This window comes from Leuresthes tenuis, unplaced genomic scaffold (assembly GCF_036924035.1).
Source record: "Leuresthes tenuis unplaced genomic scaffold, fLeuTen1.0.hap1 SCAF_16, whole genome shotgun sequence".
NCBI classification, from domain to species: Eukaryota; Metazoa; Chordata; class Actinopteri; order Atheriniformes; family Atherinopsidae; genus Leuresthes; species Leuresthes tenuis.
Window position 1 is genome coordinate 3,058,036 of NW_027325370.1, and position 23,770 is coordinate 3,081,805.

At 44.7% G+C, this 23,770-nt stretch overlaps 1 protein-coding gene across 10 annotated transcripts in view; it reads right to left on the reverse strand.

Moving 5' to 3' along the window:
• Positions 1–386: 386 nt before the first annotated feature.
• tmcc1a (transmembrane and coiled-coil domain family 1a) overlaps positions 387–23,770 on the reverse strand; it is a 38,977-nt gene continuing 15,593 nt past the window's right edge. For 9 of the 10 annotated variants that reach the window (XM_072366532.1, XM_072366536.1, XM_072366535.1 and 6 more), the window contains 4 exons: positions 5,011–5,268; positions 4,228–4,922; positions 3,235–3,370; positions 387–2,498 (listed from right to left, as the gene is read on the reverse strand). In XM_072366532.1, coding sequence (XP_072222633.1) covers positions 2,184–2,498; positions 3,235–3,370; positions 4,228–4,922; positions 5,011–5,268 — 1,404 coding nt within the window. In that variant the 3' untranslated portion in view covers positions 387–2,183. Of the gene's footprint in view, positions 2,499–3,234; positions 3,371–4,227; positions 4,923–5,010; positions 5,269–6,254; positions 6,482–23,770 lie in introns of those variants that run through there. The other variant, XM_072366539.1, reaches the window with a different exon arrangement.

Sequence of the window (23,770 nt, forward strand, 5' to 3'; positions counted from 1 at the left end):
TAATAACCCCTACCCTCAGCAGGGCGTGAGGAGTCATACATGAGGCCTGGCAGGGCTGAGGCTCAACGTAGGTGAGAGCTGGCTGCGTCACAAACCAACGGCGTCAGAGTGAGAAAAGCAGGATAAAGTGGGTATGAATTTCCCCGTTTATAATGAAATCATCACCCCCAGCGAGTCACTCTAACTTTCAGCATTAAATCTGTGTCCTTCCTGATAAGGAGTGTCACCTATTTGTGTTTGGACCCACAGCTTTGAAAGCAAGGTGATGGCAGGTGAAAGATCGCCATCTTGTGGCCGTTGGAAGAACTTCGGGAAACAAAAGATGAGTCAAAACACACACTGTGGACAAAAGGAGCAGCTGATAAGAAATACTGGGGAAACGTGGCTTAGTTGGGAATGCACTTTATTTATTCCACATTAGAAAAGGACATCAGAAGGCACTGAAGTGGTTTAGCACACAACCCTACATCATAGGTGTTACTGAAAAGACATGCAAGGTCGAAGGTCGGCTCACTTTCAACTTGCCTTCTTCACCCCTCATGGCAAAACAGAGATAGATAAAAATCAATAAATCTACTTCTACCTCAACCTCATGCAAGTCCTGAAGGGAATGGAGTTTACTCCCATTTTCACGTTGGATTTATCTTAAGACAAAGACGACCTGAGTCTCACAACCTGCTGAAGTCTCCATCGAGGCTTTCTCGAGTCAAGCGCCGAGCTAAAGTGCAGCTGTACTGTTCAAATGATCAAGCTGGCTGTTCGGAAACCAGCCTCTCAGCGTGAAATGCAGGGTGCTGGGTCATCCGAGGGCGTCCTTGACACAATGAGAACCAGATGAGCGTGTCAGAGAGGCTCGGTGCCGAGCCTAATGACTGGACTCGAGGAGGCAAGGTGCAAAAAACTGGCTGTGGAGCTGAGGTCATGTTCAGATTATTAATAGCATTCATCCCTTACAGTTACATCTACCAAAGAGGTACATCCTTGACGTCCTGGTAAGACATTCATTATGTATGTGGAAAGAAGCGAGACCTGCTGAGCAAAGATTCCTTTTTCGCCCCCCCGGTTAGGCTCAGAGATCCCTGATTTAGCTAAGGTTTGGCACTGGGTGATCACAGAAAAGAGAGGGTTAACCGTAGAGATAATGTGCAGAGGGGGTTAGTACAGTATCACATACAGGAAGTGTGCATTTGCATGGCAGTGGAGACGACTTGTACGATAGATATGAAGCAGCATCATCCCTGATCCAGCTGAGCTGGATGAGCACCAGGGGTCTCGTTTCCCTGACCTGATCACATCAAATTTGGCGGCTGGGGGGGGGGGCAATTACCCTGGCAAATTGATTTTACTTGGACAGCGCTTTTAAAAGCAAACTGGTTTGTGTGTAATTTCCTTAATGACAACATGCAGCACCGCAGACACGTTTCAAATATGGCAGATGTTCAACAAAAACCAGATGTTGTGTGTTTTATGTGCCGTTTTTTAAAAAAAAATAGCTCACGGCTTTCCTCTTTCAAGTCTTCACGAGTCATTCACAAGCTTCCCATATCAACCTTTTTCCTTACGTTACCTAGAATAAAAGGAAATAATTAAAAGCAGGGGGATCTTTGCTATTAGAACTGCGAAGGAAGCACGTTTGGAGTCATCAAAAATGCTCAATCCGAACAAATTCATCACAGCAAGAAAGGATCAACTCCCGGGAAGGTTTTCAGCCGTGGTTAAAATCTACCAATCACAGACAGGTAAGAGTTCTCTCTCCCTAAAAGCAATCAACCACAGTCTCACATTTGCATGTCTCTACAATAAGATTGGACCTTTGAGGGTGACTCAGCAGCCCGATTTCCTGACTAAGCTCCCCTTCGTGTTGAGTGAGGGGAGCATAATGCTACATGGTACTGAATAAAATAACATTGAAATAAAATAATATTATTAGAAATAACATTATAATTGATTAAACTAAGGATAAAAACAGTACAATGCCGCATCCTGCGAGGGATTCCCAGACATTGGTTCATTAAAAAATGTAAACAGTCTTTTCCTTCCTAAATGTGAGGGTTTCACTCCTTATCCTGACTCCAGGTTGTGTCCGAATGTGCTCAGAGTGCACGGCCAGCCTAAAGTACTCACATTCTTTAAACCTCCCGCACGACTGCAACAGTCTTATCACAGAGCAACACGTGCTCACTTCATCCCGGGGGCTGCAGAGCGCGGTGGGTGTAGCCCGAAAGAGCGTCCCAGTTCCTCCAGAGAAAGGCCAGCAGAAGGATGAGGAGAAGCGTGGACAGCGAGCGCGAGCGCGTCTTCATCAGCGGAACCACGCAGTTGGCCACAGTGGAGACGAAAACCAGAAGGACAGCCATGAGGGCCAGCAGCACATTGATAAGTTTTCCCAGGAGGGTCCGGGCCGTGGCGTTCTCCAGCCCCTCCAGCTGGACGACCTGCTGCTGCTGCTGCTGAAGCTCCATCTTAGAGATTCTGGTCTGACACGCCTCCAGCGCCTCCTGCAGAGGAGAAGGAAAAGCCCTGATATCTTCACACGTGCAAACATCTGCCTGAACTAAACTCAAAGTCTCCTTCCAGTACATAAACTGCAGACCTCTGGCTCCCCCTGCTGTCCGTGGACGGAAATGCAGCCAGAGGCGACCAGCACGCACGTGGCTGAGTCCTCACAGACAACAGGGAAGGACAGGAGTAACCTGAGCCATCTACAAAGGAAACGCTTGTGTTTTGGACAAACAGAAAAGATCAGCCTGATCTTCCTGTTGACACAGTCAACATGCACTGTGAGATAAGGCTTTTGACTGTTGGAGGGCGTGTGCCCACCTCGGTTTAACCTGAGCCTGGCACAATGACGTCTCGTCTGACCAGCCCGAATGCTTAAGACAGGAAGCCGCTGATGCAGCCACTTCCATTAGTCTGTTACAGGGAAGTTGGAACTGTGAGGCTTCGGTGTGAAACTCAGAGGAGGACGGGGCGTAATGAAATGGGAAAAGCTCCTTCTGCAGAGCCATTTAACACCCTTATCAGCTCAGTAACTCTGCTAAAGTCTTAGCAGGTGAGATAAAAGGTCGAAGCAATTATTAATCGCATTTTCACCGTATGAAACGAACACTTTCATACAATAAAACTCTAGAATTTGGGCTAATTTGACTGTCAGTGCACCGTTTCCAGATAATACTTTTTTAACCCTTCAATAAACGGTTGTTTTCTCGGTTCCTTCCGGCCCGACAGACCGACCTGGATGTCTCTTGCTCTCTCGTAGGACTGGTAGGCGATCTTCTCCTCCATGCTGGCCAGCTCCTGTTTGAGGTTGAGGATTTCGTTCTGGTGGAGTTCGGTCAGGTCGTTGAGCTGCTCCTCCAGACGTTCACACCTGAAAACACACGTGGGAGAGCCTGTGGTGTAATTAGCTTAGACAAAGAAGCAGAAAGGACTTAGAGGAGGCTTCTGACCACAACACACCCGACTGGATGTGCTTAATCATCTGCTGATTCACCTGACCAATCACAGAGAGCGTTAACGGTAACAGACTGACCAATGGGGTGGGCTCAGCAGGAGGAGAGTGGCACTGATCTCCCCCTTTTCTTTGGGTTCAATAATAATAATAAACCCTAAGACAGTCAATTCATTTGGTTTGGAGAGCTCGTTTCCTCTTTTTTTCCCTTAGAAATGAATAAGTCTCATTGTTTTGGTTTCACATTAATCAGAAATGGAAACAAATCTTATCTGCAAGCCTTTGGGTTTGTTTTTTGGGGGGATTGAGTTGCTTATTGAAGCTGGAACAGTGTTTTATAGGTAATTATTCCCCTGTGGGAATTCATTTTGGTCTCGGAAAAGAACCACAAACTAATCTAAACGTGGACATTTGAGGAAGAACAAATGTTTTTGTCTCCTTCTGGAAGTAAGCAAATGTGTGTTTTAAGGGTTGTGACGAGAGCTGATACGATGATGCCGTCTCCTAGCAACAAAACATGATGCAGCAGGTCCAAAAGGGCCACACAAAATCTGATAAATACCAGTGAAGGAGGACTTTATGTGAGCTGACGATAGGAATGTAAATTAACCGCAGGTCAATGTCTTGTTTTTATCTGCTGAGCCTTAGCTTTGATAAAAGAGCAGCAGAAGCAGGTCAAGTGTTGCCACTGATGTCACCAGGCAACAGCATTTCAGGGGGTTTCCTGGCTAAGGTTTGTGTAAAAGTATCTGAGGAATGCACACGGCTCTCTGTACCTGAAGCGCTCCTCCTGCAGCGCTTGCATAACGACGGTGTAATCTCTCTGATAGTGACCCTTCAGAGCATCCAGACTCTCCTCCAGCCTCGCCTGGCCCTCCCTCAGGTCCTGCACCTCCTGCAGCAGCATGTCCAGGCTTGAGCTCTGGCTCCTCTCCAACGTGTTGCCCTTGGAACTTGGGGGCCCCCCAGGGGCTCCGGTGGTGCTGTTGGCCCCTGCTGACCCAGACGTGGCACTCGAGCAGTCATCCTCGCTGCCATACTTGGGACTGGACTGGAAGTGGTGGCCAGCGCTGCCCAGAGAGCGCCCGCTGGCCCCCATCCCGCCCTCCTCCGCCGCCGCCGGGTCGTCCAAAGAGTCTTTCAGCGCCGGGATGTTGTCGGCGCTGCCAAATTTGTTGCGAATAAGCGTGGCGATCTCCCGTGGTTTAGAGACGACGGCCCCGGCAGCGGAGTGCGTGGCCTGAGAGAAGCTGGAGAGGCCGCCCTTCACGCTGTCCACCACGCCTTCACTGAAGCCCGTGACTTTGGCGCCGACGTCCTTCAGGCCCTGCTGCATGTCCCGCAGAACATCCTTGGGCTGCCGCGGGATCCCGTTGTGCTCCACTTCCCGCAGCTTCCGGTGGTAGTGCTCCAGTTTCCTTTGCAGCTGCTGGATGGTCTGTGCTGATTTCTGGTTCTTTTTCTCAAAAACCTGCCAACGAGAGCAAAGGTTTGAATTCATTTAGAAAGCTCTCTTTCCACTCGGGGCCCCGATAATGACCCAAAACAATCGTTATTACCTGTTTGATGCGTGTGCTTTGCTGCTTGTCGGCGTTGTTGGCCAGTTTGAGGTACTCTGCAACATTGTCATCCCTGGCTGTCTGCTCGATCTTAATCTGCTCTGTGAGCTTGAGGATTTTCTGCTGCAGCTGGGCAATAGCCTGCTTAGTGCGCTGAGGGTCTGGGGCGCCATCCTCACCCGCAGGGAATGAACCGTCTGTCCCGCATGAAACAGACAGGGGAGTCTGGCCCAGCCCGCTGACCTCCAGCCGGTCAATCTGAAGCAAGCAGATCAGGCACACGGGTCAAGGGTAGCGGGCAGAAAACCATTTCATGGGAAATAAAAAGGGAAATAAAAAGAAATGACGAAAGGAAAAGAGCAGCGAGTTGCATTTTCTGACTTCTTACTCATTCTGCTGACATGTTAAAAAGCAAGCTTCTGCATTTCTGTAGCCTGGCAGTTTCTCAGAAGAGGAAGATTCCCGCTTATGACTCCTTATTCAGGGTTTCGCAAAATAGAAAGTAGAAGAAATCATTACCGTAACATAGAAAAAAAGACCAGCACATCTGCATGTGAACGCAGCGGCTTCCAGAGCTCCGGATTAACAGGGTAAACCGGAAAGGAGCCTTTTTTTTTATCCAGGGGATAACAATATAGGACACGTCTGACGGGATATTAAACTTTGCTTCACAACAGTTTCACAGATTAAAAAGTGTTTGATCTTTTCCAGACACTGACCTGGTTTCTGGCTGTAGGTCAGAAACAAGCACAAAAAAAATCAAGTCACCGTCTGAACTGAGATTTTCCTGCATTTTTTTTAATCAGATTAACTCTACCTGAGACAGCATTGAGCCTCATCTTCCACCGCAGGTGGTGGAAGTGATTCATTTCCTCTGACACCTCAGGGGAATGACGCACAGCTACAGTATGTGATGAAGATGTTCTCCTCACAGAGCATCTACTGAAAACCGAAAAAGAGCTCCGCCAGCAACGAAAAGCCAAGAGGAAAAACATTCCCCCTGGAAAAACAGCAAGAGACTTCATCCAACAGCAAGATATAGAACAGCCACCGTTGCTTTACCATAAGAGGCGAAAACAGGCGCACGGGCGCCTCACCTGCGTGACTAACCGATGACGGACACCACAGTCACCGAAACCTCCAACACATCCGGAAAGATGACGTGAAACACCGCGACTTAATATTCAGAGCTCAGAGGCACTGAAATCCCATCTTATCGGGAACTCATCCACGGCGCCGCTCACCTTTCCATTGGTCAAACGCAGAAACTGTTCCCAGTGCATTTTCCCACCGTGGCGTCGGGCCCTGAACGTTCATCTGTCCGGACGCTCCGCTTAAAGCTGAACTCCGCAGCAGCGCCTGCAGCTCCTGCTCCTAAAGGCTCCGCTGCGCCTTGCTCTCGCTTCAACAGACGGTTTGTTGTGAAAAGTTTACGGCGCACCTGAAACTCCGTCCGCTGAGCAGCGCGCGAAGCCCCGCCCCTTACCCCCCCCCCCCGCGCAGAGCGGAGGGATGACATCATCCCGTCAGCTGCACGGGACTCAGCAGCCGATCATCCTCGGAACTCAAATAGATCAGGACAGGGATTATTCCCCCCCCCCCACACCGCATGGGAAACACATAAATAAAGTATATCTGGTCCGGTTCTAAGAAACCTTCAGCTAACTAATTAATTAAAAGTATGCAACAGATACAAAGATTTAGATTGACTTTGTTTCCCCCTTTACTGAAATGTAAAGTAACCAAAAAAACCAGCAGGTTTCCTTCTAACTTTGACTGCAGGGCTGCCCGGGAGTCTCCGCTGCAATAACTTAAATCTATCACCACCCTGTCTCTGAGTGGCTCTCTGCCAGCCCGTGGAAAGGAATACTGGAGGACAGGAAAAACCAGTTAAACACCATTTACACCCGGCAGACATCCCAGGGCAAAGCTTTGTTCAACCACTGTGGATCATTCTGCTTTAAAATACAAAGATATTTGCTCTGTATTGAAAACTATGTGGGAGGTAACATCACCATGATGTCAATTTACTCAACGGTGAGTCTAATCTTTACAACCAAGGCGATCGAATGAATCAGAGAACTAGAATAAGCCGCCATGCATGAACAGAGAGGGCCGAGAGGTGATGTTTCAGAGCTGCAGCTGCTCTGTTTTTGGCAATAAATTAATAGGATATTAATAGCTTTGAATTAAGATATCTAAATATGTTTTATCTACAGGACTGAATATAAAAACTGTTCATTTGTGTCTTGTTTAACGGACAATTATTGGCACAATCAAGTACATGCCCACAGTTTAGATAAAGGGGACAAAGGACAAGTTCCTGAGACTCTTTGAACTGGAGTAGACTGCAATAGCAGCTCAGATAGTGGTTTTAGACTGCGATAAGAAGACCTAGTGACCAGTACACTCTGGTACCAAAACTACGCCTTTTCACTTCTCTGAATTCAGCCTCAGCAGAGAGATTCAGTGACATAAGCAGAGGTGTATCCTGACTTTTAAAGCTCCACAGACAGCTCATGAGGTCACGTAATCCAACTTTTTACCAACGCCAGCCCCAATTCAGACTCCTCCAGTTACCCAACAAGCTGGACTCGTCTCTGCCATCATCTGCAAGTGGTTCTTCTGTGACTAATCGTGCATTCAATTAAAGATAATGAGCTGAAGGATTAAGCTCATTCCACATGTTAACAAATACAAACGTGTTGATCTGCAGAGTCACTGAAGCAAGGAGTGACGAGCAGTGCAGCCGGTGCAGCCTAATGAGACGCAGCAAGTGTGTGTGATGAGGCTTTATCAGGAAGAAGACCTGCCCTACAGGTGCTCACACGGGCAAACATGCTCTTTCTCCTTTGACTTGTGGCTCTAAAGTGGCTCTGCCTGCTTGTGTAACCACCCCTGATCCAAGTAAAGCTGGTTAGACCCATGAAAGGGCAGCCTGCTTCCTCTGGAACCGCCTGGAAATAGAGCAGCTGAACCCAAACGCTTCACATAAACGGGCATTTCCAGCCTTTAATGTAGGTCACAGAGCAGAAAATGGACTGTCACGAGACCTTTCAGAGTTCTTTGTATGGAAAAAGAAATGTTTCACTTCTCCTTTCTGTCCACATCATACCACCAGAACCCCCAGTTTCTTCCTCTCTGTGCTCAACACGGCTGCTGCTTCGACAGATCAGTGAGTCCAGGTCAAGATGTCCTGATGGACAGAGTCAAATGTTCCAGGATTAAACTAAACTATCGTAGCATTTGTTGTGTTTCCCTAAAAGAATATTTAGCATAAACACGGCAACCAAAGCAGATTGTTTCGAATAAAAACATTCTTGTCTGGCACGCCTGAGCTATCTCAACCAATCTTTCTCCGTTTCCTGCCGTCAAGGTCAAGGTTTTTGCAGCGAACGCACAAAGTCCAGCACCCTGTTGCATGCTGCGTCTCGTTTCCCTGACGACTGCTTGTAGGTCGGCTCGTGTTTCTAGCAAAGTAGCGGGAAGATGCTGGCGTGGTACAATGATCATACTGTACCATCAGGTTTCATTGGGAGAAATCTGAGCCGCACCTCTTAAAGCATCCTCTAAAGTGCTGAAAATGTGCAGAAAAGCCCTCTAAAGTGCTGAAAAGGTGCAGAAAAGCGTTGCCATGGCATGTCAGACAGCTTTAGCGCTGGTTGTCGGTTAGCTGATTCCAACAGCCACGAAGGACGGGAATTTGGATGCGTGGCGGAAATAACAAACTGGGTTTTTGGGTGTATGGGCCAGAACTGCATCATCCACCTCTGAATAGTTAGTTTGTGAAGTACTTCCGTCTCCATAGTAGTATGGTGACTCTTTTATATTATCTTATTCAATTTTGCTGTATTTTATTTTATTGCGTTTACTGTTATTTTATTGTTTTGTACTTATTCTTTTCTTTATTTATTATCTGCTGTAAACCGAAATGGATTGTTGTAAAGGGCTGTATAAATAAATTACATTTACATCTCTGATCTCACTGCATGGAAGCTGCTCATCCGGCTGAATGAACCTCACACTGGGGCTGGGCGATGTGACGATATTAAATCGTGAAGGATTGCAACGTGAAGACGATCTGTCAAACTGCAGAGATCGTGGGATCGTCTCGGGCACATTCTATAAATTGCAGTTCTATGCTGATGCGCCGACGCACCGGACGTATTACGTCATCAACCTGACCGACCAATCACAGCGAACTACGGGCAGTGACGCGCTTCCTTACCCGCCTCCTTGTTTGTTTGTAGCCGCATGGAGAGCTGTGGCTGAAAGCCAAACGGAGGAGTTGGTCCCTAAAAAAAATTCCACCTCCATTATATGGAATTGGTTTGGATTTTCCGCAACTGATCAAGTGCAAAGAAATGTAATTTGCAAACTTTGCACAGAAACGGTTCACATCTCGGGTGGCAACAGGACGAACCTGTTCAATCACTTGAAGAGGAAGCATCCAAACAGTATGCTGAGAGCCAAACAGCGAGGGGCCCGGCGGCACCGGCACCGCAGGGGAGGCAGCAGCTAGCATAAGGAGCAGCTAGCGTAGGCGGCAGCTAGCGTAAGCGGCAGCTAGCGTAAGCGGCGGCCAGTGTAAGCAGCAGCTAGCGTAAGCGGCAGCTAGCGTAGGCAGCAGCTAGCGTAAGCGGCAGCTGGCGTAGGCGGCAGCTAGCGTAAGCAGCAGCTAGCTAAGACCAAAACAGACAACATTAACACAGGCATTTGACAAAGGCTCTCCTGTGACAGAAGCAGTTTCCTTTTATCTTGCAAAAGATATGATACCATTCAAGATGGTAGAAAAGGAGGGGTTCGAAGGTCTGATTCAAGTAGTTGAGCCGCGGTACGAGCTGCCCGCTGAAAATACTTCCACAACACTGTCTGTTTTTCACTTTTCAATTTAAGAATGTGATAAAATCGAAATCGTGATTTTATTTTATTTTTTTAAAAATCGTGATATGATACTTTTGCCATATCGCCCACCCCGACCTCACACTCCTGATGAGTCGATCTGATCTCACCCTGCTGTACGGCGAAGGAATTATCTGGGGTCTTTTATTAAAACAGTCGGGCTGTGCTTCACAGGGTGCAGTTGGGGTTTTAGAATATGCAGTTCAGCACATGTAACCCCACAGAGTGTGGCCTCACTCGTCCGTTTATCCTTATTTGGTTATCTAAAACATTAGCAGCCGTAGCAAACCCAAGCCACATCTAATCCGGGGTCTATTTTCTGCCACCCCTCGTCATTTTCTCATGGTTTCAGTTCCCACCCACTTGAGCTGAAAATGATACAAAATCCGCTTTTTGTTTCCTTTAAGGGGATCCAATCAGCCAACAATGAACCCCATTCACCAGAGATGGAGAATTACATAAGTACATGTGGTTACCGAGCACATGCACACGCAAATTAGCACAAAAGACAAAGTTGCATTAGTGTAAGCAGGCACACAGAAATAACTAATTCCCAGTCGTGTATTCCCTCAGGATTCTGTGGGTGTGAGAAAAAGCCCTCATGGTCACATCCAAAAAGGAGGAAACGTCAATCAACAACAGAGCATCTGGCTTCAACAAGACTTTCACCTTTTCCCATGGAAAAGATGCTTTGGGGCTTCTTTAAAATCACAGAATCACACTTTAAATCCTCAGAAATATGAATGATAAGAGTAGGATCACACAGAAAAGCAGGCTACACACAGGTGGAGACTCACAGTGGTGGGGGCAGGAGGTGGAGAGGTTTCAGAAGCTACCAGGTTGAGGATGACCTCCATGGGGGGGGGGCGCATGTGTGCAGCTAGGACAGAAAAGGAGTTTTATCTGTGCGTGTGTTTCTCGGGAGACGGACCCAGCGAGGCGAAAAGAGGGGAGCGTGGCCCTGGCAGCAACCTCATCACTAAGGACGCTTCTTCACTCAAAGTCCACTGGGCAAAGACTCAACTATCCAGAATCCATGGTGTCCTCAGGATGACCAGCAATGGACTGTGACTACTGATAGCTGCCGAGTGCTGGCTGCTGTTTCACAAAGCAGACATTCATCAATGCCAGCGACCAACCTCCAGAGCGAGCAAGAGCTCCGCCGGCGGAGGATGAAAGCAGGACTTCCAGGACAGCATGCATTAGTGGAGGCGGAGGTAGTCCTTCTGATGAGGGTTCGAGGTGACAGAGCAGAGGCGGTTAGTCGTTTGGAGACTTGCCGGGTTGGATGTAAGCAGAAGAAAGAGTTTAGTGTGAAGTTAAGTGTTCAAAAAGCCCATCAGGCATAAATAAAATCCCCACGAGGAGAGAAAAAAAAAAAAAGGCCCAAAAGACGGATGTGAGGGGAGGAATGGAGCAGGCAGGGAAAAAAGAGCCCACCAGGAGCTGTCACTGAAAGGGAGACGGACAGAGGGAGCAAAGGAGAGAGGGGATGTGAGAAAGCTTGGTGAAGGGAGGGGGAGCTTTTCTTCTGTTGGGAGTTTCTAGGCCAGTTCAGCTCCCAAAACAGTGATTAGCTCAGGCCGAGGGAAAGAGAGAGAACTCTTCCACCCTCTACTTTCAATTATCACACAGTTTCACTGTGGCAGCCAATCAGAGATCATGCTGCATGAGCTAACAGACGGACCAGAGGCTGCTGACGTTTACCGAACAAGTCAAAAGACGCTAAATACGTGCAGTTCTTTCTTTTACGTAAGACACACTGACGCAGTGGAGTGGACATTTTGGTTTAAGGTGGATAACAGCAAGAAAAAGGCCCAGATTATGCAGTCATGAATACAGGCTTTAATGAGAGAGTAGGAGGAGTTCGGGGGCCGGGAAAGAGATGGAAGGAATTAGGGAGCATGGCTGCTTATGTAAGAACAAACCTAAGTTGCTCAGGTGGAAGTGTGAAGTGTGGGATTGACCACAGCACAGGACCAAAGGACCACATGGCTGCATTAGTGGCTTTAACCCTTTCAGAGCCGCTGCAACACGTGCTTTTAGCCTTCAAGCATCAAGTGTTTTTCCAGCAGTAAGTTACCCAAAATGACATATATCAGTCAGAAAGAGCAGTTTTGATGGGGCCGGCATAATATAATATAATATAATATAATATAATATAATATAATAAAATAAAATAAAATAAAATAATTTAAATAAAATATATTAAGCCCTTTTAAACAGACTGACCCCACTTTTATGTTAAGACAAAGTTTGGACAAACAGATAAAACTGACTGGAGATGAATGGCTTTGAAACATTCATAATATCCAGATCCTTCATCTGATTGGTTAGAAGTGCTCTGGCTTCTTAAAAATGACCCATCCGAGCACATTTTTCTGTGAAAGTTCCTCCAATTCTTCCTGACAGAAGTGTTCCAGCTCCACAGAGGATGGAGCAAATCCAGTTTACCTTCTTAAAAAGGCCCTCCGTGCCATCTTATTCAGTCTGACAGCCAAATATTGTGCAGGACGCCTGCCGTGGGTTACAAGCTGGCCTCTTTCAGACCATTAGAGTCTGCTGAACTTTTCACCAACTGTGAAACCTTTTACAGACACAATGAAGTCCAGGGTTGAACAAACACATCAGGGATCAATGATAAAAGCAGGATTCACCAGAGCTCAGCTGCAGATGAATCTAAATACTTTACAAACAAGACTTTAACTAAATAAGACTTTATTTTTGCTTTGTCATCATGAAGAATTGCATTAAAAATCTTCATTAAGCCCATTAAAAGATGAGTGTGAAACTCAAAATGAACTGAAAACTTTTTGTATGCATGTGCCCCCCCCCCCGGAGCTCCTGCCTCAGGCTCTTAGGGTGACTCAGCTCATTTATGCTCCTTTCTGGTGGCATTGCTAACATACCCCACATAGCACAGTGGTTGCACAATGAAAAAAACACACAGAGGGGGTGTTCTGGCAAGTGATTGATAGTTGAAAGGAAATGTTGGCCTCGGGGGGCCTCGTTAGTGCCACATTAGCCGATCGAAATCAGGTAAAGAAAGGCCAGCTGTGGCTTTGTATAAATAGAATTTAAACGGACATATCTTATCATTAGAAACATGACAGACCCCAAAAGCATTCAGACAGTTAAACTTCTAGAAAGGTTTTAGCAGGTTTAGCACACACACACAAAACCATTTGTTGTCCCTTGAAAGGATCTGAACAAACGTCTTTGAATGGAAGAAAAAGGTATTTGACAAGTTAATGGTTAATCATATTAATGTGACGACCCATGCAGGCAGTTAGTCTGCTCCTCTGGTGACTTAAAGGGGAACTCCGGTGTTTTTAAACCTTATTTCTGGCATGAAATACGTTCATCTACTCACAGAGAACAGTTTGGTGAAAGTCGGCGTCCTTCAGAGGATATTTAGATAACTGGAGATCCATATAACGGAGTGAACGGGGCTTAGAGGATGCAGCCTCTAAATAAGGCATTATCTGTCTTTATTTCACCAATACTTTAAGAAGAATGAATGAATGAACGTGTGCTCATAGCTCTGTTAGCTCATAGCTGCTGTTATGTGGCTACTTGCAGCTATAGGAGAGCTAACGGAGGGATTTCTACACAGGCACTCTACTGGGACCACTTCATCCACACGCCCCCCTGCAGCACAGCTCATTCACTCCAGTAAGAACGTCCATTTTACTCAAAGCTGTCGTCCACATTGTCAAAACCTGATAAATATCCTGCCATGTTGCACAAAACTATCAGCAGCAAACTCTGTGTGAAGTTAGCCGACTGTCACAGAGCACGGAGTGAATAAACTGTGCTGCAGGGGGGCGTGTGGATGAAGTGGGCCCAGTAGAGTGCCTGTGTAGAAATCCCTCCGTTAGCTCTCCTATAGCTGCAAGTAGCCACATAACAGCAGCTCTGAGCTAACAGAGCTATAGCACACGTTCATTCATTCATTCTTCTTAAAGTATTGGTGAAATAAAGACAGATAATGCCTTATTTAGAGGCTGCATCCTCTAAGCCCCGTTCTCTCCGTTATATGGATCTCCAGTTATCTAAATATCTTCTGAAGGACGCCGACTTTCACCAAACTGTTCTCAGTGAGCAGATGAACGTATTTCATGCCAGAAATAAGGTCTACCGAGTAAAGTGAACTATTGTTTAGTCCGTAATTAGACTTTAGATCTTGTGTTTTACAGCTAAAAATAAATCTTTTTAATTTGAAACCTTAAATTAAATTAAATTCAAACACTCTTAAGAATGGATCGATTGTCCATTAACACATAAAAAGTATCACGGTTACATTTTGACTTAATCCTATTATTACAAATGACTTTAAAATCATTTAAATATAATTAATTATACGTCAAGTCTTCTACATTTATTAAAACAGGCGACTATGAGCTGTAAATTAAAACAAATAAAAGCTCTGCTGAAATGTCTCATTCAGCAGGTTACAGACAGATATGCGTCATGTGACCCCGTGTCATGAATATATCGCATCACAATGCATCTCCTTCTCTTTCAACTGCATCTATGTGGTCAGTCCAGACCAAACATGCTTATCCAGTTATATGACACCAAGTAATCTACAATGGGAGAACAATGGGACCATTTAAGACGCTCTACTTTATAAACTGGGGGGTGCCATAAGTAACAATAAACAATTGTGATGATATTCTATAAACTGTACATCATTTTCTCTGAATTCTGATCAGGTTATTTCCACTGAGGGATCTAACTTGTTCAGACCAAGGAAAACTGATGAATCACCCTGAGTCTGGGTTGCATGCAGTTTTATAAATGATTGGATATGGACAAGATTATAAAGCACAGATAACAGGGACAAGGTTCAGTGTGAGACAAGGGGTTAAGGGAGGCGTGCAGGAGCCATGCAGCTGGTACTTTGAAGAAGGAGCTTTTATCCTCCTGTATCCTCTTACTGAGTCTGTAAGTCTTTTTATAAACCTCCACCACTAAAATCAGCTCCTCCATAAAGCAGTGAGGCGGCAGCATCGCTGGAGTGTGAGTGTGGTTCCCCTAAAGTCAGCACTTGAGATACCAGACCCCTGACCGTGAAATGGTTTAAATACAGAGTCCAGATTTGCTTCTATGGCAAACGTTGTTCAGAGGACGCCGCCTTGTGCTGAATCTAAGCCAAGCCTGGGCTTCACAGCCTAAAGGTTGTGGAGAAATCCGTCAGAAACAAAGCAGAGGCTGGTTCTGGTGAGAATGGACCAGAGTTCAGAGATGAGCGAAGGGATGGACCGAGTGGGTGTGTCAGGTCCATCATTCTTAACCCAGACTTTGCTCTAATGTGCCTATACTTCGCAGCCCCCTCCATGTCATAGTAAATGCTGATTGGTTTTACTGTGGTGTGGCCCGGGGGTGCGAGAGGTTATGTAAAGGCAGAAGAGTGAGAGCATTGTTTGCACGGACTGATGGAAATTAAAGCCTAAAAGAGAAGGCAGCCATGACTCTCGGGCTTTTATAGGACCATCCGAACAAACAGAAGCCCCCTCCCCAACCCGCCGATGCCTCAGTATGATCAATTAGCGGTTACATAAACCACTGGGAGATGCACACAGGGGCCATTATCATCATAACGGCATGGCAGAGAGGGTAAAAACATCTTGGGTAGCTGACTCCAACGCTGGCATCTACAGCACAGGCAGGAAGGAAAACAAACGAAAGGCAATCACAGCAACTCAAACTACGAGATGTTTTCGTCCCTTTGGTGGAAACAGATTCCTGTTTGCGTCAATCCTACGTCATGAAATGATGAAGCTCATCGCCCTATTTTACGCACCATGTTGGTTCACCCTTGCTGTGGCCATGCAGATGGATACAGTCACACTGGAGCAGAGTTTGGAGACATTTGAACTGGAATTTGGTTACTTTCCTGGTTAATGAGGAGAATTACCGGTGCTATTTCTACTATTTCTAATGATCATTAATAAGTACAGGATGCTACAGTTCAAAGTTCATTAAACACATGGAAGCACGCAGTCCCACCTTAATGTTTGAGGCTCCAACAGCGAATCTAATATGTTCAGGAATTCCAGTGCACATTGAAATCTACCTCCTGCAGGGCTGGACTGACAAGACGTTTGAAAACTGCAGCACAGAAATGCTGATGACAACTCTGAGGTCAACACACAGTCTGGCCATGATAAACTCACGCTTTTTGCTTTTGTATCGGCCTAAAACAAACCCAGTGGTCTGAGAAGCTCCAACACCCTGTTATTTCTTTGGTCTTACATTAAATTTATTCAAGTGAATGTAGTAGTTGAGGGATATATATATATATAAACAAATATATAAATATCTTCCAAAGGAAGATATTTAGATAACTGGAGATCCATATAACGGAGTGAACGGGGCTTAGAGGATGCAGCCTCTAAATAAGGCATTATCTGTCTTTATTTCACCAATACTTTAAGAAGAATGAATTAATGAACGTGTGCTATAGCTCTGTTAGCTCATAGCTGCTGTGTTGTTGTTATTGGCGGCTATCGGGGGGGCTTATAGAAGGCTTTCTACACTCTCATCTACTGGGATGATGTCATTGACACCCCCCTGCAGCACAGCTCATTCACTCCGGTAAGAACGTCCATCTTACTCAAAGTCCTCGTTCACATTGTCAAAATCTGATAAATATCCTGCCATGTTGCACAAAACTATCAGCAGCAAACTTTCTATGTAGTTTATTGTTAGCTTTTTGTATAGCTTGTTATATCTTGATTTGTAAGTCGCTTTGGTTTGGTTTATTATGCGTCTGCTAAATACAGGAACATAAACATAAACTCTGTGTGAAGTTAGCCGACTGTCACAGAGCACGGAGTGAATAAACTGTGCTGCAGGGGGGCGTGTGGATGAAGTGGTCCCAGTAGAGTGCCTGTGTAGAAATCCCTCCGTTAGCTCTCCTATAGCTGCAAGTAGCCACATAACAGCAGCTATGAGCTAACAGAGCTATAGCACACGTTCATTCATTCATTCTTCTTAAAGTATTGGTGAAATAAAGACAGATAATGCCTTATTTAGAGGCTGCATCCTCTAAGCCCCGTTCACTCCGTTATATGGATCTCCAGTTATCTAAATATCTTCCGAAGGACGCTGACTTTCACCAAACTGTTCTCAGTGAGCAGATGAACGTATTTCATGCCAGAAATAAGGTTTAAAAACACCGGAGTTCCCCTTTAATTGTGGGAGACACAGTGTGTACGTTGAACAAAGAGTGTGTTCATGCGTACGTGAAGAAAAGCCCTGGGAAAACACGGTGAAGCTAATGTTTGTCCATTTGGTGGCGTTTGATATTTGTTGGGGTAGCTACTGTTTACACTCAGCCCAACCTCGTTATGCAACATGGAGACAGAAAGGGCACCGGCCCAAAAATGTAGCGTTGTCCACAATCCACAGCGCACCACGGGCCCGTGTGTTAACCCAAACACGCTGCCAGTCTATTCACAAGCAGGAAGATGAAGAATCTACAACAAACACTCCCAGCTTTTTGACCCTGGTCCAGCCGTTCATTGTAACCTCGTGTTGACCCCAATGCCCACTTTAAAAAACACATATTGGTTGGTCTCTGAGCACTGGTTCACTTCACTGTACGAATAAGACCAATAGGAAGCAGCAGGTTTCATAACAGATAATTAGGAGTGAAATTAGTTAACAGGAAGTTCTCAGAATTGTTTGACAGCTATTACCTAATAAAATAACCTTTAGTGCTACGATTTCAGTTTAATTTTGAACCGATTGCTAATGTCACTTATCTTCTTAAAGGTAAACAAATCATCAGCCATGTAAAATGCAGACTCAATTAATCCTGAATCACACTGAAGTTAAGAGTTAAAAATACATTCTGCTGTCATCAGGAAAAAAAAAAACAGGAAATATCACAAACAAATGACTCAACCACAGTCAACTGTGAGAAGATGAAAGCAAACTGCAGTAAAATTCCACCAGGGGGCGCTAAAGCATAAACTATTCTGCACACTGAGCCACCTGCTGTAAGCACAACTGACTGTTACAGATCTGTCTGGGCTCCCATTTCCTGGCAGGTTTCCTGTCAATAACCCCTTGGTTCCATTCTTCTGTTATAACTTTCCTACAAATCGACATGCTGCCTTGTTTGTGACCAATTTCAGGTCAGATGAGGCAGGCGCATCAATGCAAACTAGCTGCTAATCCCAGCGATGCATTAAGAAAATGCATCTCGAGGAGGTGGAGTGAGGGAACGGCAAAGGTGACTCCTGCAAGTGGTGTGACCTCTAGGGTTAAATACAATGTCAACACAGGCAACTATGGCAAGAAATCAGGAGAAAGTGGACGTTAAGGACAGATAATGTCAGGTGAACAGAAAAAGACGACCAGAGATGCTAAATAATGTGAGAAAATTAAAGATTCCTTGGATTCTGGGAATGGTTCTGGTTACTAGCAGAGAGAAAATATGCTGATATTTCCCAAGAGGACGTGATCAGATTTGAAATGTGTGTCCATGTGTGTTCAAAGTGGGTCAGTGGAGCAGAGCTGAGCTCAGCGATCTATGGTCTCATCCATAATTCATCAGCCACACAAACGATATAGACTGAGCAGGGAGTGGCAGGGATACAGAGCATGGCCTTTCTGAGTCTGCTGTCTGCTGTCTCCACCGCTCAGAATGAGCAATTTCCCTTCGAAAACAACCCACTGAAGCCCAAACATCACATAATCAGAAAGGTGGATGACGCGTTTATCTGGCAACAAGAACAGCAAGAGGACACTGAGGAGCAGACATGTAGGTTAAGGTTGACCAGAACGTCCGAAAGAGTGTGAAGCAACCTTGGAGCGGCTGAGAAAACAACAGCGATGCACATGCATGCGCACACCAATGTCACAAATGTAAGTATGAGAGGAAGGACCAGCTGCGGGCCAAAAATAAATACACAAAGGATGACCCGCGGTGACTCACTGCTGACATGCACACTTATCTTCATGCATGGCCCAAAAAGAGGAAAAAATAGTCCTAAAGAATGAAAATCAGCATGACTGAAGCTGTTCCTGGAACAGCAGCTCAGCTGGTGGAGTCCACTGGTTAACAGGACTAACTGGGAGCTGACAGCACGCATCTGCAGGGGTGCAGTGACAATGTTTTCTCTGCTGAAAACATTACATTTGAACGGCCTTGAAAAGCGACCGTGGCTCAGACATCTGTCTATTAATAGCAGCGGAGAAATGGGCAGAGCTGCTGCAGACTCCTTCCTCATTTAGACCCAGATTAGAAACCTATAAAACTGGGTGAGAGGGAAAAATGACCTCAGCATCACAGCTTCTTCTTTCTCTTCCTGTCATTCCATCAATCCTGCTGATCAACACTTACTTATCTGTCAAACACCCCAAATCCCCGTAGAGCCCTTTCCTTTGTCCTTCCTTTCATGTCATCACTGCTGCATTTCACACATAATCGCTTGTTTTGCATCCTCTGTGAGGCCTTTTCTCTGCCTTTGTAAGAGTATGTTGAGAATGCTAATAGCGGCCGGTACCGGATCAGGGCGTTGGCCTACAAGTGTAGCGTCATGAATATTCAACAGTCTAATTAAACTGACTGGGGCAACGCATCAAAGGGAGCACAAAACAGTTGGGGGGGGGGGGGGGGGGGGTTCATACACATAGAAAAGGCACGCAAACATGATGCATACACTTCCACGAGAAAGATAAGAATCTGATTCAAGTGCATTTAAAAAATGACACAGAACAGAAACACATCCACCTAATGGTTCTCTTTAAAGTCCGAAGCCCCACTGAGGTTTCGTTCACTGCTCACCGGCTCTGCAGGACATGCTGAGATTTTAATTTAGACGTGAATTAGTGAGGGAACTGTAAATACTTTGTGCTCAGACGTCTGATTTCAGACGACACCCTTTCCCTCCTCTGAGAGGTCATCATTGCATCAGACAAGCCGATGAGGTAGGTGTGAGATCAGCTGGTGAACCTGCAAGCATTCGGAGGTGTAAAGCTGCTCCAGCCCCCCTCGAACATCACCCTGTTACCATGGAGATACAGCTTCACTGTCTGAGCCCTGGACACAGATGAGAGGGAGAGCGATGAAGAGGGGGTGAGCGCTAAAGAAGGCCGGCCTGCTGGAAGAGCTTTCTGGAAAGATACCTTTCAAAAGAGTGCCTCGTGCTCACCAAACATCTCACTTAAATGGATTTTCTGTTCTAACGAACACCTTCACAGACTCCGACGGCAACTAATCCCAGTAAGGAGAGAGCCACGGGGCTGGAGAAAAGCACCAAAACAGGAAAGTATTTAATGCTCAGGCAATGATTCTCCTCCCGATTCTCACCCACAATATACAAAAAGAACTGCTGCCATTGTGGATTTACTCTCAGGCAATATTTACATTTGTCACGAAGAGGAGAAACAAAAAGAAATGAGGGGTATATTATTTAATATGAGATAAGGAAACGACTAAAGGCAGCCAGCACATTTAAAAACACTAAAGAAAACCCTTCACACTGACACGGTACCTGAAAAACAATCTGCTGTGAGCAACAAACTCACTGGGATGATCAACTCTGGTGTGGACTAAGAGCACATGCTCCATCATCTCATCGCTCTCTAGCCCCAAAGTCAATAGATACTCAGTTGTTTGATTAGACATGGTTTTGGCTGTGAGCTTCTGTGCTAATTTGCTGCAGCTCAATTGATGGGACAGGACAGCTTTTATGTACATTTGCCTTCGTGGCTCTAAGAACTGTTCACCTCTAATTTAGTTCAAAGAACTGTTCACCTCTAATTTAGTTCAAAGAACTGTTCACCTCTAATTTAGTTCAAAGAACTGTTCACCTCTAATTTAGTTCTAAGAACTGTTCACCTCTAATTTAGTTCAAAGAACTGTTCACCTCTAATTTAGTCCAAAGAACTGTTCACCTCTAATTTAGTTCAAAGAACTGTTCACCTCTAATTTAGTTCAAAGAACTGTTCACCTCTAATTTAGTCCAAAGAACTGTTCACCTCTAATTTAGTTCAAAGAACTGTTCACCTCTAATTTAGTCCAAAGAACTGTTCACCTCTAATTTAGTTCAAAGAACTGTTCACCTCTAATTTAGTCCAAAGAACTGTTCACCTCTAATTTAGTTCAAAGAACTGTTCACCTCTAATTTAGTCCAAAGAACTGTTCACCTCTAATTTAGTCCAAAGAACTGTTCACCTCTAATTTAGTTCAAAGAACTGTTCACCTCGAATTTAGTCCAAAGAACTGTTCACCTCTAATTTAGTTCAAAGAACTGTTCACCTCGAATTTAGTTCAAAGAACTGTTCACCTTTAATTTAGTTCAAAGAACTGTTCACCTCTAATTTAGTCCAAAGAACTGTTCACCTCTAATTTAGTCGTAAGAACTGTTCACCTCTAATTTAGTTCAAAGAACTGTTCACCTCTAATTTAGTTCAAAGAACTGTTCACCTCTAATTTAGTTCAAAGAACTGTTCACCTCGAATTGATGGGACAGGACAGCTTTTACGTACATTTGCCTTCGTGGCTCTAAGAACTGTTCACCTCTAATTTAGTTCAAAGAACTGTTCACCTCTAATTTAGTTCAAAGAACTGTTCACCTCTAATTTAGTTCAAAGAACTGTTCACCTCTAATTTAGTTGTAAGAACTGTTCACGTCTAATTTAGTCCAAAGAACTGTTCACCTCGAATTTAGTCCTAAGAACTGTTCACCTCGAATTGATGGGACAGGACAGCTTTTACGTACATTTGCCTTCGTGGCTCTAAGAACTGTTCACCTCGAATTTAGTTCAAAGAACTGTTCACCTCTAATTTAGTTCAAAGAACTGTTCACCTCTAATTTAGTTCAAAGAACTGTTCACCTCTAATTTAGTTCAAAGAACTGTTCACCTCTAATTTAGTTCAAAGAACTGTTCACCTCTAATTTAGTTCTAAGAACTGTTCACCTCTAATTTAGTTCAAAGAACTGTTCACCTCTAATTTAGTTCAAAGAACTGTTCACCTCTAATTTAGTCGAAAAGAACTGTTCACCTCTAATTTAGTTAAAAGAACTGTTCACCTCTAATTTAGTTCAAAGAACTGTTCACCTCTAATTTAGTTCAAAGAACTGTTCACCTCTAATTTAGTTCAAAGAACTGTTCACCTCTAATTTAGTTGTAAGAACTGTTCACGTCTAATTTAGTCCAAAGAACTGTTCACCTCGAATTTAGTTCTAAGAACTGTTCACCTCGAATTGATGGGACAGGACAGCTTTTACGTACATTTGCCTTCGTGGCTCTAAGAACTGTTCACCTCTAATTTAGTTCAAAGAACTGTTCACCTCTAATTTAGTTCAAAGAACTGTTCACCTCAAATTTAGTTCAAAGAACTGTTCACCTCTAATTTAGTTCAAAGAACTGTTCACCTCTAATTTAGTTCAAAGAACTGTTCACCTCTAATTTAGTTCAAAGAACTGTTCACCTCTAATTTAGTTCTAAGAACTGTTCACCTCGAATTTAGTTCAAAGAACTGTTCACCTCTAATTTAGTTCAAAGAACTGTTCACCTCTAATTTAGTTCAAAGAACTGTTCACCTCTAATTTAGTCCAAAGAACTGTTCACCTCGAATTGATGGGACAGGACAGCTTTTACGTACATTTGCCTTCGTGGCTCTGTCTAAAGATCACAGACACTTTGCTCGACACGGAGCCGACAGCCCGAGGAGGTTAGAGACGATGAGGATGTTAAACGAGCCTCAGGGACCAGGTGATGTTCGGTCCCTCCCTCCCTCCCACTGACACACTGCAGGGTCACAGCGCCGGTGGAAACTCACACTAAACTCTTCAACAAAGAGTCTAAGTGCAAAGTTTTGGTTGAAATGAATCCCAACAATATAAATTCAGTCCAACACACTTTAGGATACAACTTCCTTCAGTATCTTTCCCCACAGGCCCAGAGACTGTCACCACATACTGGATAGTGTAGTGGTTTGATTGCCACCTTCCATGTTGGAGACCTGGGTTCAAATCCCCTGCATTAAAGGTTCTACCTCCAGTAGGGGTCCTTAAGCAAGGCCCCCTTACCCTATCTGCCTACCTGTAAGTCGCTTTGGATAAAAGCGTCTGCTAAATGCATAAAACATGAACATAAACATAGAAAATTGATGTTTAAAAGTCTAAAAATGAAAGCAAATTGTGGCATTAATCATGTTAACTCCTCTGTTGTATGGGATGTATTCCTCCCACTGAGGCAGAGTTCAGATGACACTCAGGCGGATCCGATTTAATCAGCTGACCTGAAATTATTAAGCTGAAAATGTGTTTCTAATTTCCAGCAGAAAATCGTTTACAAAGTGGCGTAAGAGTGGGAAACAGAGGCCTTTAACTCTATTTGGATGAGTCAGAGGTCTATTGTTAGTATAAGCAAGGCGGGGCTTTCTCTATATTAAACTGTGGACGCTTTAAAGCAACCACAAAATCAGAAAATCAATACACTGAGCCTCGTACGGTGACACGGTTAAACAAACAGCTTAATCCGAGGTAGAAAGGTTGCTACAGGAAAAATGTTTGCTGCCAGTCAGCAAAGTCAAAGCAGGGTTTAAATGTTCTGAATCACAGCTCCTTCAGTCACTTTATAAACTCGCTGAACATTTGTCAGGATTTACACACAATCCTGGACCAACTGTCCCTCTTTGGACCTCAAACTGGCCTGTTCCCTCCCTCCATTATCCATCCATCCATCCATAAAAACTGGATAAGTTTTTAATATTTCACTTTATTATCACAAAGCAATAAAATCTAATTAAATTATATTTAAATCCTCACATTTCTAACAAAAAAACAACAGTTTTTGCATTTTGTTTCGAGGAAATCAGCAAAAGAAC